Here is a 14,465-nt window from a genome sequence, read left to right on the forward strand (position 1 = left end):
GCTTGTGTGCCGTCACTTCCTATATCCCTCTGGCCTACTCCATTAGGGTAGGATGGCGGCGCCCAGGGACGTTTTGGGAGGGGCTGAGACGTGATCGCTTCCGTTCCTGCGCGCTGGGTGATGCGGGGGGGGCGGAGAGTGTGTGTGTGTGTGTGTGAGTGAGAGAGAGAGAGAGAGAGAGAGAGAGAGAGAGAGTGAGGGAGAGGGAGAGCTGAGGGTGACGGAGCGGGGGGTAAGGGGGAGGGGGGGAGGGACGGACAGCGACGGTGGAGGCGGCGGCCGCGGCGTAGGGACTGTTTCTGAGGTGGGGGCCGCACGAGGCGGGCGGGAGGAGGGAAGAGTCTGAGGGGAGGACCCGGTGACAAGGCTGGGGTGGGGAGAGGGGGAAGGCGGCCGGAGACCCTCCCTTGAGGAGGGAGCGTGCTCGCGCACGAGCGCGTGCGCGTGTGTATGTGTGTGTGTGAGTGTATGGGAGTGTGAGTGCGAGTGCGACGATGGGGGGCTGGGGGAGGGAAACCCCTGCGGGAGGCGGGGCTCAGCTAAGGGCTTCTGGGGTCCGGCTAGGGGGCCTTGAGCGGGGACCGTGAGGAGAGGGAGAAGTGGGGAGGAGGCGAAGAAGAGGAAGTGTCTGCGGGTCCCTTGCTCAGGGAAAGCCTGGGGACTCGTGTGCTGCTGACAGCTGCAAGGGAGAGGACAGACAGGCAGACAGAGAGGGGGGTGGAGAACAGGGAATTGGTTCCTTAATGGGTGTGAGATGGATTGTATGCAGGGCAGGGGTAGCAGCCGTGCTGGTGGCCGTGATGGTACTGATGTCTTAAGAAAGGATAAGATCTTGGTAGCTGGGAGTAGAGAGGATGGGACCGGAAGTGGAGGGGAGAGGACTGAGGAATGGAGCCAAGTGGGTGGGACTTGAGAGTTTTGGGGTGGGGAGGAGGAGGTTGGGGACCTTCAAGAAAGCTTGTGGAGTAAGCCTTCTCTCAGAGGACAGGCCACTCTGAGATGACGGGGAGGTCAGACAGATAAGTCCTTGAGTGGGAAATGGTAAGAGGGGGGCGGGAAACAGCATCGATTGAGTGACATGAGACTGATGGTGGAAGGTGTGAGAATGGGGGGGGATGTCCTGGAGGGGCTGTCTCTGAGGCCCCATCCCCCCCCCCCCAGCAGGATTCCTGAAATCCCCAACACCCCCACCAGGGGCTTCGCTCCCCCCATGGCTGCCGCTAACAGCATTATCGTGCTGGATGATGATGATGAGGATGAAGCAGCTGCCCAGCCAGGGCCTTCCTATCCACCCCCAAATCAGGCCCAACCCCTGGCAGCAGCCTCTGATTCCCTCCAGTCCAGTGGGGAAGGCAGCAGCAGTAGTGGGGGCAGCAAGAAATGCTACCAGCTGGAGAATGAGAAGCTGTTTGACGAGGTGAGCTGCAGGGGAGAAGGTTATTATGCCCCAGGGAGGGGGAGCCAAAGAAGCTGTCCTTAATCAGTTTCTCCTACTAACCCTATCTTTCTCTTTCTTTCTCAACCACCTCCCTTGTCTCTTTTCCTCCAATCTCTTGGACTTCTCCCTTCACTTTCCCCCATCCCCACCCAGTTTCTTGAATTGTGTAAGAAGCAAACTGGAGAACACCCTGAGGTCGTCCCGTACCTCTGTAACCGAAGGCAACGTGCTCGCCCTACGTTCCTGGCCTCAGCTGAGCTCCGAAATGTTCTCTCTCGTGTCCTCTACCGTGCTCAAACCCGGCCTACCAAGCTCTATGTCTTCATTAATGAGCTTTGTACATTGCTGAAAGCCCACTCGATCAAGAGGAAAGTGCCCCTGACCCCTGCTTCCACTGAACCTCCTGGGGATGCACCTCCTGCCAATCCTTCCTCTAACCCTGCCCCAAATGAAGAAACTGCTTCTGGCTCCCCACGACCCCGAGGTTCACGGAGACAGATCCAGCGCTTAGAGCAGCTGCTGGCATTGTATGTGGGAGAGATAAAACGACTTCAGGAAAAGGAGCTGGACCTCTCTGAGCTAGATGACCCGGACTCTGCATATTTGCAGGAGGGGCGGCTGAAACGTAAGCTGCTAGGACTCTTTGGGCGTCTATGTGAGTTAAAATCATGTAGTTCACTGACAGGCCGTGTGACTGAGCAGCGTATACCCTACCGGGGCACTCGATACCCGGAGGTCAATCGCCGTGTGGAGCGTCTCATCAACAGGCCTGGCCCAGACACCTTTCCTGATTACGGGGATGTCCTTCGAGCTGTGGAAAAGGCAGCCACGAGACATGGCCTCTGCCTCCCAAGGCGACAGCTCCAGCTCCTTGCTCAGGATGCCTTTCGAGATGTTGGCACCAAGTTACAGGAGCGGCGCCATCTTGACCTTGTCTACAACTTTGGCTGTCACCTCACAGATGACTATAGGCCAGGTACAGGGAGTGGGGCCATACACACTAGACCTGTGGGGAGGGTATTACTCCTTAGGCTTTGAAGCTAGGAGTTCTGGTTCCATGCCTTCACACTGCATACCTCCCTCCCACCTCAGGCATTGACCCTGCATTGTCAGACCCTGTCCTGGCCCGTAGGCTTCGGGAGAACAGAAACTTGGCTCTCAGTCGGCTGGATGAAGTGATCTCCAAATATGCAATGATGCAAGATGAGAGCGAAGAGGGTGAGAGACAGAGAAGGAAAGCCCGGTTTTCCCAAGGAAACTCTCCTCACAATGAAGACCTTCCAACAGCATCCACAGACTTGGGAGAGGTATGGGGATGCCCATGTCAGATCAGATATTTCTGGAGGGCAGAATCCTGCCCAGGTCTTATACTGTGTCTCTAGGGAAGAGAGTTAACTAGTTGTGGGAGGTGAAGTACTCAGGAGAATAAAGATTTGGGAGAATGGTTTCATTAGAGGCCTTCCCTCTCTTGCAGGGCCCTAGTGGGAAAAAGTCCACATTCTGTCCCCCTTCCAAAACTGAGACAGATGAGGATGAAGATGAAGAAGAAGAAGATGATGATGAAGAAGAGGAAGAGGAAGAAGATGATGAAGAAGATGAAGATGAGGAGCTCACAGATTCAGAGGAAGAGATGGAAGAGAGCCAGGAAGGCCTAGGGGAGGAAGATGAGCCAGGTATTATGTGAGCGTGTGGGACTTTTGTACCATTCTCAAGTTGTCTTCCTCCATATTCAGTTTCCCATCTTCCTCTCCCATTTTCTTCCTACTATTAAACACTTTCCATACCAACTCTGCTTGCTGTTTGTTTTTTACAACTTCCAGGTAAGAAATATGTAGCTTCTCAGTCTCCATCACAGAGGACTGCTGAGCAGGAGCTGGAGCCTGAACAAGGGAGCAATAGCAGCAGCTCTTCAATGGAGGATGATGAAGCAGGAATGTCAGGGTCATACTCCCTACCTCAAAGGAAGAAACCTGTTCCCACTTGCCTTGAGAATGAAGACAGTGGGGAACAGCTCCCATCAGAAGAGTTGTCCCAAGATGTTGAAAGCCCAGCCTCCCAACTGTTTGAGTTGGTGATTGAAGCCTTACCTTTGGACACAGTCCCTTCTCCTGAGGATAGGGACCTCCCTTCTCCCAAGAAGTGCCCAGTACCTCCCCTCCCCACCAGCCTCCTGGAGAATGGGGCAGCCACTGTTACCTCTACTTCCTTCAATGGTGGAGTTTCTCCTAACACCCTGAGGGTTCCTAGTCCCCCCCTCAAGAAGTCTCGGAAGGAAGACATGACAGAAGCAGAACTAATTGGGCACAGGTAACATGGATAAGAGGAATGGGGTGGGAGTGGGGGAGCTTCTTGGCCATGAAGTGATCTTTAGAGTATAAACTACCTGGGATTTGGGAAATGGGCTTTTTCAGGAAGTACTAATACTTACTCAGTTTCTATTTCCCCAGCTGCATTGATGTGCAAGCTGCAGATGAACAAGAGAATGGGAAGAGGTGTCATTTCCCCAATGTCCCCTCCCCCTTGGCTTCTTCCCTGGTTCCAGTTGCTGACTCTTCCACTCGAGCAGATTCGCCCAGCCATGGCTTGGTCACCAGCTCTAGATGTAGCCCTCCACCATCCAGGCCCCCTAGACCACAAGCTACCAGGCCTGCAGCCTGCAAGGTCAGAAATAGGGGTTAGGGAAGGGTGCTGATCTTTTTTGCCCTTTTTGTCCACCATCTGTTTTCATTGTTCTGATTTTGCCAGTCTGCTCTTCCTCTTTTGAGATGTTTTCTCATCTGTAAAATGAGGAACTTTGAACTTAGTGACCACTTTCAGATCTAAATCTGTCATTCTTTGATAGAGCCATATCCCATATCTTGACTGTCTCTTCCAACCTCTCCCCAATTCTTTTTCCTCCCCTAGATGAGTGTGGCAACCCAGTGTGACCCTGAAGAGATCATCATCCTCTCAGACTCTGACTAGCTGTCTGGCTTTCCCAGCCCTCACTTCCCAAGTTTTTGTTTGTTTTTATTTTGGTGGGGGGGGGAGCTGAGCTGTACCTTTTTTGTTGGTGTTTTGAAAATAATAAAAACTTTAAAGGTTTATAAAAATGAAACTAAATAAAGTTCTTTTCGTACTGTAATATTTCTCATTTCTATCTTTCATGTATCTCCTTCCCAGTTTCTTCGACACTGGGCAGCTCACACCCCTTTCTCAAACCCACCCCATGATTTTCTTCTACTCATTTCCTTGCGAAAAGGGAATATTTCGTTTTCGGCTTTGTATCCCCCACCAGAGCCCAGTGTAAGGGGAGCTAATGCCTTTTGCCTACTTGATTGAATGCTTTGCCCTGCAGACTAGAACTAATTCTCTCTCTACTTTTGTGTAACATCTTTACACACAATGATCTCGTTCTCCACACCTTGACACTTTCCATATCCTGCTCCACTACCCCTGCTAGCCCGCCAGCAGTGAAAACACTTCCTACGGCCGGGCCTCCTTTCCCCTGCTCCTGTGCGTAGCGCCGTAAGAATAAGAGGACCAATCCAGCACCAAGCTCAAGTGTTTTTAGCCAATCCACACTTGACTCAAGGGGGCTTTACCCTCTCTGAGAGAAGCAATCGCAGCCTGGAGGCGGGTGAAAGGGAGGGAGCAGAAATGAGAGCCAACTAGCCAATGGTAGTACGGACACCTCTGTATTGCTACCATTGGCTAGTGGGCTCTCATTTCAGCTTTATTTCATTTGCTTTCATTTTTGCCTAAGCGATGATTGCTTGGTTCTTGAACCTATAGTAAATGGGGATAGACAGCGTTACTGTTTTAAAGGGAAAAACACCGAGTCGGCTGAAACGGTACTCGAAAGCGCTGTGGTGAAATTGAGCTGGTACCTTTAAAGTGGAGTGAGGTATTTATTCCTTAAAGGGAAAGTGGCAGAGTCGGCGAAATCTGTCCCAGTAGGGCGGCGGAATATGGGCTGGCTCCCTTAACGTCTGCGGGACAGGGGGCGGGCCGGGGGCGGAGGGAGGAGGGAGACGGCGCAAGATGGCGGCGGGAGGGGCCCAGGCTGCGGCTCTGGCCGCTGAGTGAGGGGCGGGGGGGCCCGGGGGCGCGCGGCCCGGTAAGCGGGGACGCGCGCCTGGGGGAGGGAGGAGGGCTAGTCCAGAAGGGAGGGCTGGGTGTGCAATGGTGGGAGGACCAGAGGGGGGTGGGGTCGGGTAGTGGTGGGGGGGTGTGTGGAGTGAAGAGGCGGGGTCTAGAAGATACGAGGGGGAGGGGCCAGGGGAGTATCCCGTGAGGCGTGGCCTAAGAAGGGGGCGGGGACTGTGGGGATTCCAGAGGAGACAGGGTCTGAGTGGGGGCGGAGTTGTAGGGGAGGGGGCGTGGCCATAGCGGGCGAGGCGTGGTCTGAGGAAGCACTGGGAGGGGGGTTTCAAGGGGAGGGAAAGATTGGGGGAACACCCTGGGGAAATTTGTGGGACTGTCTCACATCTTCCACACGTGCAGGCAGAACAGTCAAAAGGGGCAAAAAAAAAAAGTGGGTTCCTGAAAGGAAGAGTATGTGATTTCTCTTCCCTGAGCCTCGGTTTCCCCCATCTGTAAACATGACAGCTAGCAGAGTAGAAAGGACATAATGTGGTCACACTATCAGGCCTGGAAGGGTTCTAATAGAGCCTCCTGATTTGACAGAGGAGAAAACAGGCCTGGAGAAAGCAAAACGTTTGACCTAGAATCTACCATTTGTACAGTTTTTGGCAGTCCAGATCCTCCTCCCCAGGTATCTCTGTCTAGTGCTCATTCCACTGTGCCACAGCCACCTCCCAGGCCTCTGAGCTCCTTTCCAACTTTCATGTGCTGTTCTGTGGCTGATGTCAAAGAGCTCAGAGCATGGAAGGGAAGCTGTTCCCCATCCGCAAAGAATCCCTCGCTTTCCTGACCCATCTCTTTTCTTTCTTTTCACAGAGACCCCCCCGGCCGCCCTTCCTCTCTCTCTGTTCCTGTGGCTGGGGGGGGGGTGCCCCCTTCCCTATGTTCTTCCTTGCAATGGAGCCATCCCCACTCTCTCCCCAGCGGGCCCCTCTACCCCTGCCTATGTCGCTGGCGCCTCCCCCACTGCCACTGCCAGCAGCGGCTGTGGTGCACGTGTCCTTCCCTGAAGTGACCAGTGCACTGCTAGAGTCCCTCAACCAGCAGCGGCTACAAGGGCAGCTTTGTGACGTGTCGATACGAGTGCAGGGCCGTGAATTCCGGGCTCACCGGGCTGTCTTGGCTGCTTCTTCCCCTTATTTCCATGACCAAGTCTTGCTCAAGGGCATGACCTCAATCTCACTGCCCAGCGTCATGGACCCTGGGGCCTTTGAGACTGTTCTAGCCTCTGCCTATACAGGCCGACTTAGCATGGCCGCTGCAGACATTGTCAACTTTCTCACTGTTGGCTCAGTGCTCCAGATGTGGCATATTGTGGACAAGTGCACAGAGCTGCTTCGAGAGGGCCGGGCCTCTGCAGCTGCCACCACCACCATGGCTACCACAGCAGCTGTCGCCTCTGGGGCAGGAGGCCCCACAGGAGTTGGGGGAGCAGGACCAGCTACCACAGCCACAGGCTCTGGCCGCCCTCCTTCATCTAGCAGGGCTAGTGAGAATCAGTCCCCTAGCAGCAGCAATTACTTCAGCCCCAGAGACTCTGGTGATTTCTCATCTTCCTCTCATGATGCATATTCAGCCTCTTCTATGGGGGGAGGAGAAAGACGGAGTGGAGGAGGCCCTCTGTTCCCCACTTCTGTGGTGGGCAGTGGGGGTGGCACTTCTGGGAAGCTGCTGCTAGAGGCAGATGAGCTGAGTGATGATGGAGGGGATGGAGTTGGGGTGGTAGCTCCTGGGGCTGGTCTACGGCGCCCTACTTATGTGCCCCCCAGCATGGTGCCTCAGAAACACTGGGTATATGTTAAACGAGGGGGAGGCTGCCCTGCCCCAGCTCCTCTTGCCTCTCAAGACCCAGACCTGGAGGAAGAGGAGGAGGAGGAAGACCTGGTACTGACATGCGAGGATGATGAGGATGAGGAGCTAGGTGGGGCTTCAGGGGGTCCACCAGGTGGGAGTTCTGACCCTGGCCTAAGTATTACTGATGTGCGGACACTGACTGGCCCTGCAGACAAGGGTGAGGAACAAGTGAATTTTTGTGAATCATCTGAGGACTTTGGCCCTTATGAGTCTGGGACAGCTGGGCCAGGACTGGATGACCCTGGAGGACCAGCCCCCTCTTCCTTTGCCTCCCACCAACCCCGCCCTTTGTTGCCCCTGGACATGCAGGGCAACCAAATCTTAGTTTTCCCCTCCTCTTCTCAGGCCTCAGCCCAGCCTCCCGGAAGCCAGGCTGAACATGGAGCTGTGACCTTGGGAGGGTCAGGAGGGGGCAACTTGGGAGTGTCTGCAAGTGGTGGTGGTTCTGGGGGAAGTGGTGGGGGGGATGGGAACAAGATCTTCCTTTGTCACTGTGGGAAAGCTTTCTCACACAAGAGCATGCGGGATCGGCATGTGAATATGCATCTGAATCTGCGCCCCTTTGACTGTCCTGTGTGTAACAAAAAATTCAAGATGAAACACCACCTGACAGAGCACATGAAGACCCACACAGGCCTCAAACCTTATGAGTGTGGTGTGTGTGGAAAGAAATTCATGTGGAGGGACAGCTTCATGCGGCATCGAGGGCACTGTGAACGGAGGCATCGCCTTGGGGGAGGGGGGCCTACAGGGACAATGGGGCTCCCCAAGAGAGAGCCTCCTGGGGGTGGCAGTGGAGATGAGGTAGGAGGGACCACTTCTCCGCCCAACAGGAGGGTCTGGTCCCCACCAGGAACTCACAAGGTGGAGATGGGTTACAATGGCAGTGGAGGTGTACATTAACAAACTATTCCCTCATGATTGGATCCAAGAGCTGGAGAAAGCAGCTTGAGTAATTCCCACAATCCTCATTTGTTGGGCTGATACCCCTAGAAAGGAAGAGTAGGAGAATGGGCCAGGGGCTTGATTCCTCCAAAAATCCTTGGTTTGGGGGAAAGGAGATATGGGACTGTGGATCCCAGATAATATGCCCTCTCCTCCATGGATTTGTATATAAAGAGGGAAATTCATGACAGTTCTTCTCTTCTCCCTCCCCCTCCATTAACCCCATTCCATTCCCCAACATAGGGGAAACCCTGGAACTGTGAGCCTTCTACTTTCCGCTCCACTAGAGGGAACAGGTAGATAAATAACACTTAAGACCCAGCCTCCCAGGTTATCAGTACCTGGAGAAGGTTGTGTATGGGTAGTGGTATGTCCAGAATCCCCAAGGATTCCAGGGCAGGTGGTCCCATTTGTAGTTTGTGCTTGGAGTCTGTGTGTGTCACTGTGGTGACTAGTCTGCCACCTCATTCCTTCTTCCCCGAATCTCCTCTCCCCCTTTACAGGATTATTAAACCTATATCCATTTCTTCCCATCTAACTCCATCCCTGCAGTAAGTCCACAAGGGGTATGCACATATAGGGGCTTTCAAGGACATGGAGGGAGCCAGTTTTGGGAGTGTAAGGTTTTTATTTTTTAATTTTATTATTTTTTTTTAACGGTGATTAAAATATTTATTGGTCTCTTCACTTGACCTGACAATCACCTGTGTTTCATTGCTAATGGGGGACAAGGAAGAGGAAGAGATAAGGGTGGGGCTAGGTATGTGGGGAAGGCAGGTCTCTGTGCCTCTCCAAAACTAGGGGGTTGGACTAAGTGACTCCAAAATCTCTTTCCAGGTGGGACATTCCTTGGTTCTGTGGCCGAAGAACTGGGTCCAGGGAAAGGAGTGGGGACTTGGTGTGGCAGGGCCTGGGAGGGTCTGTCTGGACTTGGGAAGTGAGGAAGGACTCCATGGGGGTGGGGTGAGGGAACAAAGTATCCTCCCTTGTGTATAGGCACTGGGATCTCACCTACTTTTTCTCCCTGGTGCTTCTTGCTAAGAAGGGGATTCCGGTACTTGCCTTTTAGGGGAAAGTGAAACTGAAAGGGCGGCTCTCTTAACGGCAGCTACTGCTGCCGGAGGGGCTTGGGAGAGGAGCTATGAAGCCGCTGTGCCTGCTCCTGGCCTTAGGTGAGGTGACCCCCTTTCCCCTGAGCCCCCGCTGGTGGGCCTGACGGTTGCCCCTCCCCCTTTATCAGGGTTCCCAGTGCTTTCCAGGGCAATGAGATTGGGATCATGGTGGTGATGGGGGGAATTCCTTGAGGATTTAGCCCTTTCCCCAGCGTCCTTCCTCTCCCTAGGCATATTGGCAGTGAGATGGGCCACTCCTCGCCCGGGGCCCTCCGTGTTGGAGTGTTGGTTTGTGGAAGAGCAGGGTGGTGGGGGAATGCTTCGGGGAGTGACTAAGAGACCTGCTGTGCTGCTGCTGAGACAGGGCCCTGGGGAGCCACCTCCGAGGCCTGACCTTGACTCTTCACTCTACCTGAAAGTGTATGGTAAGTATTCTGAGTTGGACATCCCTAAGCCTCCCTTCGTGGCCTGAAGGGAGCTTCTCAGTCCTGAAGCCTCGGCCCTTGCCACCACCCCCTCCACCTGTATTCCTCATGGAGTTGGCATCAGAAAAAGGACTGGATTTGGAATACAGAAACATGGGTTCTCACATCTGAATTTTATCATTTACTAGCTTTATGATCTTGGCCAGGTCACTGAACCTGAACCTGTAAAATGGGGATGGTTTATTTGCTCAACCTATCTCGTAGGGTAGTTGTAACAATCGTAGATCTAGATCTGGAAGGGCCCTAAGCAGCCATCTAGTCCAGAAACCTCCCTTTGCCCTTGGGGAAACTAAGGCAGAAGGCCATTAAGTGAATTTTGAGGTCAGATTTTACTCCAGAGCCAGTCCCCTTTCCAGAAAATTTGGCTGAGTTAATGTTTGCACAGAGCTTTCTATACCTTAAAGTGCCATTATTATCATTATTTTGTTTAAAAGTTTATTCTTAATTAGCATTGTCATTCCCACTTCTAGGCCCCCCTCCCTTTGTTTACTGAGGCCTTAGCAAGTTGATTCTCAGCCTTCACCTATATCCCTAATCTCCTCTGCCCCCTAGGAGATCTACCTGGTATGTCACCTATCCTCTTTCCAGTCCTGATTCTCCTAGCTGATACTCCCTCTTTCTCCTGTCCCAGATCCTGCTGGCTCTCTTGGGGACTCCCTGAAGGAGTCACTAACCCCAAGCTGTGAGCTGAATCGCTATATCCCCAGCCCTGCAGCTTCAGCCTGGGTGGCTGGCCTAACTCCCGAGCCTCACTCTCCTCGCTCCTTGGATGGGACTTGGTTGGTGGTCAGCTTATCTAGCCCCCAGGTTCGCCTTTCCAGCCTCCTGCAACTGTCTCAGCCCCAGCCTGTCCCCTCCTCAGTTACCATAGCAACAGGTAAGGGAGAGAGAGGTAAGGGTGGGGACATTTTGGTGCTAAAGGCAGACTTAGGCAGGGTTTGGAGTTTTGAAAGTCAGGGTTCTGTTCCACACTTTTAATCGATGAATCTAGATATTTAAAGGGGAAGGTATTTCAAGCTGATGCAGGACTATGCATACAGGGTCTTCTGCCCCTTCCCCCTTAACTTCCCTTACTTTCACTCCCTCCCCCGCCTCTGCTTTTCCACATTCTTTTCAGTTGCTTCCCCCTGCAATCATTCCCCCCTACAGGAGGCAATTTGGCTCACTTAAACTGAGAGTCAGGATAACTGGATTCTAATTTCATTTCAACCACTGACATTACTGTGTGACCCTTCCACTCTCAGAGCCCCAGTTTTCCCCTCTGTAAAAAGAGGTATTAGACTCAATGGTTTCTAAAGGCCCTTCTGACACACATTGCCTAAATTGCTTTTCTGTTCTGCCAGCAACACTTCTCCTTACTCCTTTCCCCCAACCCCAAGCTCCAATTTTTCCTGCCTTTTGGATAGCCTTGTTTCTCCCCATCCCACCCCCAACTGCCTCACCAAAACCAAACCACAGGAAGGAAAAGATAAGACAGTTGATTTAGGCATGAGGCAGCAGCTGCAGCAGTTATCTGACCTCAGCTCAAGTGTGAAGTCTGCTTGGTTTCTTTAATGTTAAATTTGCTCTTTCTAGGGACATCCACACCTGCAAAGGAAACACTGTTGAGTGTTTAGATTCCCTTCGAATTGGGGATTAGAATCCCTGGATTCCCTTAGATTCCCTTCAACTTTAACATTCTACTATATACCTCTATGAACTTGGTCCCCCCCCAGATCAGCCTCTCCTCCCATCACTCACTTTTTACTCTCTATGTGAGTGAAGAGCTGTTTGGTGCAGTGAGAATGGGTATGTACATGGTTAGCATGTATGTAGGTAGGTTAGTTTAAAGGGTTCTGTCAGTCACTACACATATGGCAAGGATGAGAAAGGTCAGCCTTCCAAGGGTCATAGCGCTCTAGATTCTGATATACCCTCTCATCTCAGGCACCCATCTGTTGGGCCCTGTCCCCCACAAGACTAAGGGTACATAATGAGAGTATGTAGGAGCACAGAAGTGTTGTCATGGCAACCAGAGAACTGCGAAGGGGAGTTGTTGTCAAAGTGACCAGGGGCAGGGGAAAGTGCAAGGGTCTTCTTGCTTGGCTAACTGATGGTGAGGAGCAGGGGAGAGGGAAGGGAAGAGAGAAATTGGTCAAGAGAAAGGGGATTAAGAGATGGGCCCCCTAAATGGAGTACCCTCCTTAACTCAATTTCTCTGCAATTTTTTCCCATTTCACAAATTCTTTCCCATTCTTCCCTATGTTCCTATTTCCTTTTACCATCCTCAATCTTTTCTCATTCCCTCAATTCTCTCTCACTCTATCCCCTTCCCCCATTCACTTCTCTCCTTTTTGCCTTATTTCTACCTATTCATGCCCAATTCTCTTCCCTTCTCCCCATCTCTCCCTTGTATTTCCATTCCATCCCCAAAGCTGTGATGACAGTCTTCTCCCACTCGCCTGCTGCGTCGGTGGGGCCCGGTAAGAACGCCAAATTGGATTTGAGTTTTACTTACATGCCTCCCAACTCGGGTGGGGCCCCCTCTTCCCTGGAGCCCCCTCCCTTCGGTCTGGAGTGGCGTCGCCAGCATCGGGGGATTGGACAGCTGCTCTTGGCCGTGACTCCAGGACTGGGTGGCCAGGCCCTAGGGTCTCCAGAGGGGGCAGTAGCATTTGCCGCCTGGGATGAGGAAGGAGTGGAGGGCCCGTGGAGTGGGAACGGGACCCTGCTGCTGCCCATTGTAAAGCCTCACCAGGAGGGTACTTACCTGGCTACGGTCCACCTTCCTCACCTGCAGGCCCAAGTAGCCCTAGAGCTGGAAGTACAGAGTAAGTGAGAGAGGGGACTGGACACTGGAATACCTGAAGTAGGGGAAGAGGTGTGGGACTGATGGGGAGCGGGGAGTGGGATGTGTGGAGAAAGTTTGAGTCCCTAGGGGGATTGAAGGCAAGATTGAACTGGGAGGAGAAAGGGTTCCTAGGGGCCAGGAAGAGGCCAGTTAAGGCTCCCCAGGGGGCGGCTGAGATGAAGCTAAAGGGCAGACTTGTGTTTAATTGTTCCTTGGTGCTGACAATCCACATACTCTTCCTGCAGAGCCCCCAAAAGTGACCCTGACCCCATCACCTGTGGTCTGGGCATACCCGGGGCAATCTCCCCCACAGCTCCTCTGCCTCATTTCCCATTTCTATCCTCCGGAGGAGCTAGAAGTGTCCTGGGAGTTTCGGAATGGTACAGGAGGAGGGAGCAGGGTGGCAGGTGGTCAAGCCTGGCGATCCAGCTACCGCTATCACCCCGATGGCACTGTCAGTGTCTCAGCATACCTGCGCCCTCCCCCCGTCACGGTGGAGCAGCATGGCTTCCACTATATCTGCCGAGTCCGCCACTCCAGTCTGAAAACCAAAGGACTCAGTGCCCAGGTGTCTCTAGAAGTGGCAGGTAAGAAAGGACAGGGTGATAGGAGAGGAGGAAGCCTGTGGGTCCAAAAGGCTAAGAGCACAAAATCCCAGACAGAATGGATGAGATCTCCCACATCTCTTCTATCCCCAGGAGTCTCTGGCCCTTCCTTGGAAGATGGAGTAGGGTTGTTCCTCTCAGCATTTCTCTTTCTTGGGCTGATCAAAGGAATGGGGTTGGTCGGTAAGTCTGTGCTCCTCATGCTCAAATCTGGGAACTTCCCCTAAAAAAACCTGGGGAAGCCTAGCACCCTAAAACTTACCCTATCACTCCTCCAAACAGCAAGACCCTTGACCATCCGGCCGAGATATTTATTCACTATGTTTTAAAATCCCACTTTCATTCTTTTCGTTTTTTGGAAATGTCTGCATATCCCCCTGCCCCTGCACACACACCCCAACACATACACACACACTTCACAGGCCTGGGGTATGTAACTAGAGTCACCATTCTCACCTCCATCTCTCTTCCACAGTGTCCTTCTTCTCTCCTTCTACAGATACAAAGGAAAAGGTAACTAGCTCCCTGCTGGCTTAGGTCTTACAGTACTCTCTCGAAATCGAATTTCAGTCCCCCATTTCATCTGGACCATTGCCCCTATAGACTTTTTATTTTTCCCACTATCAGTCCTTAAACTCACCCCACTCTATCCCCTAAAATTCCTAATTCATTATCCACTACTTACTAGTGATCATGACCTTGGACAAATCTTTTGTCATATCTGGGCCTCAGTTTCCTCATTTGTAAAACGGGTGTGGGTTGGACTCAGTGACATCATCTCACCTTTCCCTAACTCCCTATTGCCCATGATGCTGCACTTCCATTTTTTTTTTCCCATTCTGGCTTCCAGAAATCCCACTGAAAAAAAGATCCAGGTACTTAGAGCTCCGGCAGAGTCCTGGCAGACTGAGAAGATGGATGGGAGGTGGTTTGGTGAGGGGAAAATGTGTTTGTCATGAGAATAAAATTGGATTAGAGGAATAGTTCCAGTTGTGGTTAATACATCCTCTCTGCCCCACATCTCTTCAATATTCTTAACTACTGAAGTTTAACTAGGATTTTTTCACCTAG

General features: G+C 52.5%; 3 protein-coding genes across 10 annotated transcripts; all 3 read left to right on the plus strand.

Moving 5' to 3' along the window:
- Window positions 1-225: 225 nt before the first annotated feature.
- Window positions 226-4,562, plus strand: DAXX (death domain associated protein). Of its 5 annotated transcripts, none has more exons than XM_020999523.2 (8): window positions 226-304; window positions 1,195-1,417; window positions 1,592-2,414; window positions 2,531-2,745; window positions 2,913-3,111; window positions 3,259-3,745; window positions 3,871-4,099; window positions 4,343-4,562. In XM_020999523.2, exons 2-8 carry the CDS (start codon window positions 1,211-1,213, stop codon window positions 4,400-4,402), a joined length of 2,220 nt encoding a protein of 739 aa, XP_020855182.1. In that variant the 5' UTR covers window positions 226-304; window positions 1,195-1,210; the 3' UTR covers window positions 4,403-4,562. The 5 variants fall into 5 exon arrangements, with proteins under 5 accessions (XP_020855182.1, XP_020855180.1, XP_020855181.1 ...); XM_020999521.2 differs by having other exon boundaries at window positions 228-304; window positions 1,165-1,417; XM_020999522.2 differs by having other exon boundaries at window positions 257-304; window positions 1,162-1,417.
- A 572-nt stretch (window positions 4,563-5,134) lies between these two features.
- ZBTB22 (zinc finger and BTB domain containing 22) lies at window positions 5,135-9,054 on the plus strand. 3 transcript variants are annotated; one of them, XM_020999379.2, is made up of 2 exons: window positions 5,135-5,324; window positions 6,380-9,054. In XM_020999379.2, exon 2 carries the CDS (start codon window positions 6,446-6,448, stop codon window positions 8,318-8,320), a length of 1,875 nt encoding a protein of 624 aa, XP_020855038.1. In that variant the 5' UTR covers window positions 5,135-5,324; window positions 6,380-6,445; the 3' UTR covers window positions 8,321-9,054. The 3 variants fall into 3 exon arrangements, with proteins under 3 accessions (XP_020855038.1, XP_020855037.1, XP_078011554.1); XM_020999378.2 differs by lacking the exon at window positions 5,135-5,324 and adding an exon at window positions 5,447-5,537; XM_078155428.1 differs by lacking the exon at window positions 5,135-5,324 and adding an exon at window positions 5,869-6,194.
- A 283-nt stretch (window positions 9,055-9,337) lies between these two features.
- TAPBP (TAP binding protein) lies at window positions 9,338-14,380 on the plus strand. Of its 2 annotated transcripts, none has more exons than XM_020999383.2 (8): window positions 9,338-9,534; window positions 9,705-9,899; window positions 10,591-10,836; window positions 12,374-12,769; window positions 13,139-13,376; window positions 13,488-13,577; window positions 13,870-13,907; window positions 14,245-14,380. In XM_020999383.2, the coding sequence occupies exons 1-8, from the start codon at window positions 9,504-9,506 to the stop codon at window positions 14,376-14,378; spliced, it is 1,368 nt and encodes a 455-aa protein (XP_020855042.1). In that variant the 5' UTR covers window positions 9,338-9,503; the 3' UTR covers window positions 14,379-14,380. The 2 variants fall into 2 exon arrangements, with proteins under 2 accessions (XP_020855042.1, XP_020855043.1); XM_020999384.2 differs by having other exon boundaries at window positions 9,348-9,534; window positions 13,035-13,376; window positions 14,245-14,377.
- The last annotated feature ends 85 nt before the right edge of the window (window positions 14,381-14,465 follow it).

This window comes from Phascolarctos cinereus, unplaced genomic scaffold, assembly GCF_003287225.1.
Source record: "Phascolarctos cinereus isolate Bilbo 61053 unplaced genomic scaffold, phaCin_HiC Scaffold_5;HRSCAF=322, whole genome shotgun sequence".
NCBI classification, from domain to species: domain Eukaryota; kingdom Metazoa; phylum Chordata; class Mammalia; order Diprotodontia; family Phascolarctidae; genus Phascolarctos; species Phascolarctos cinereus.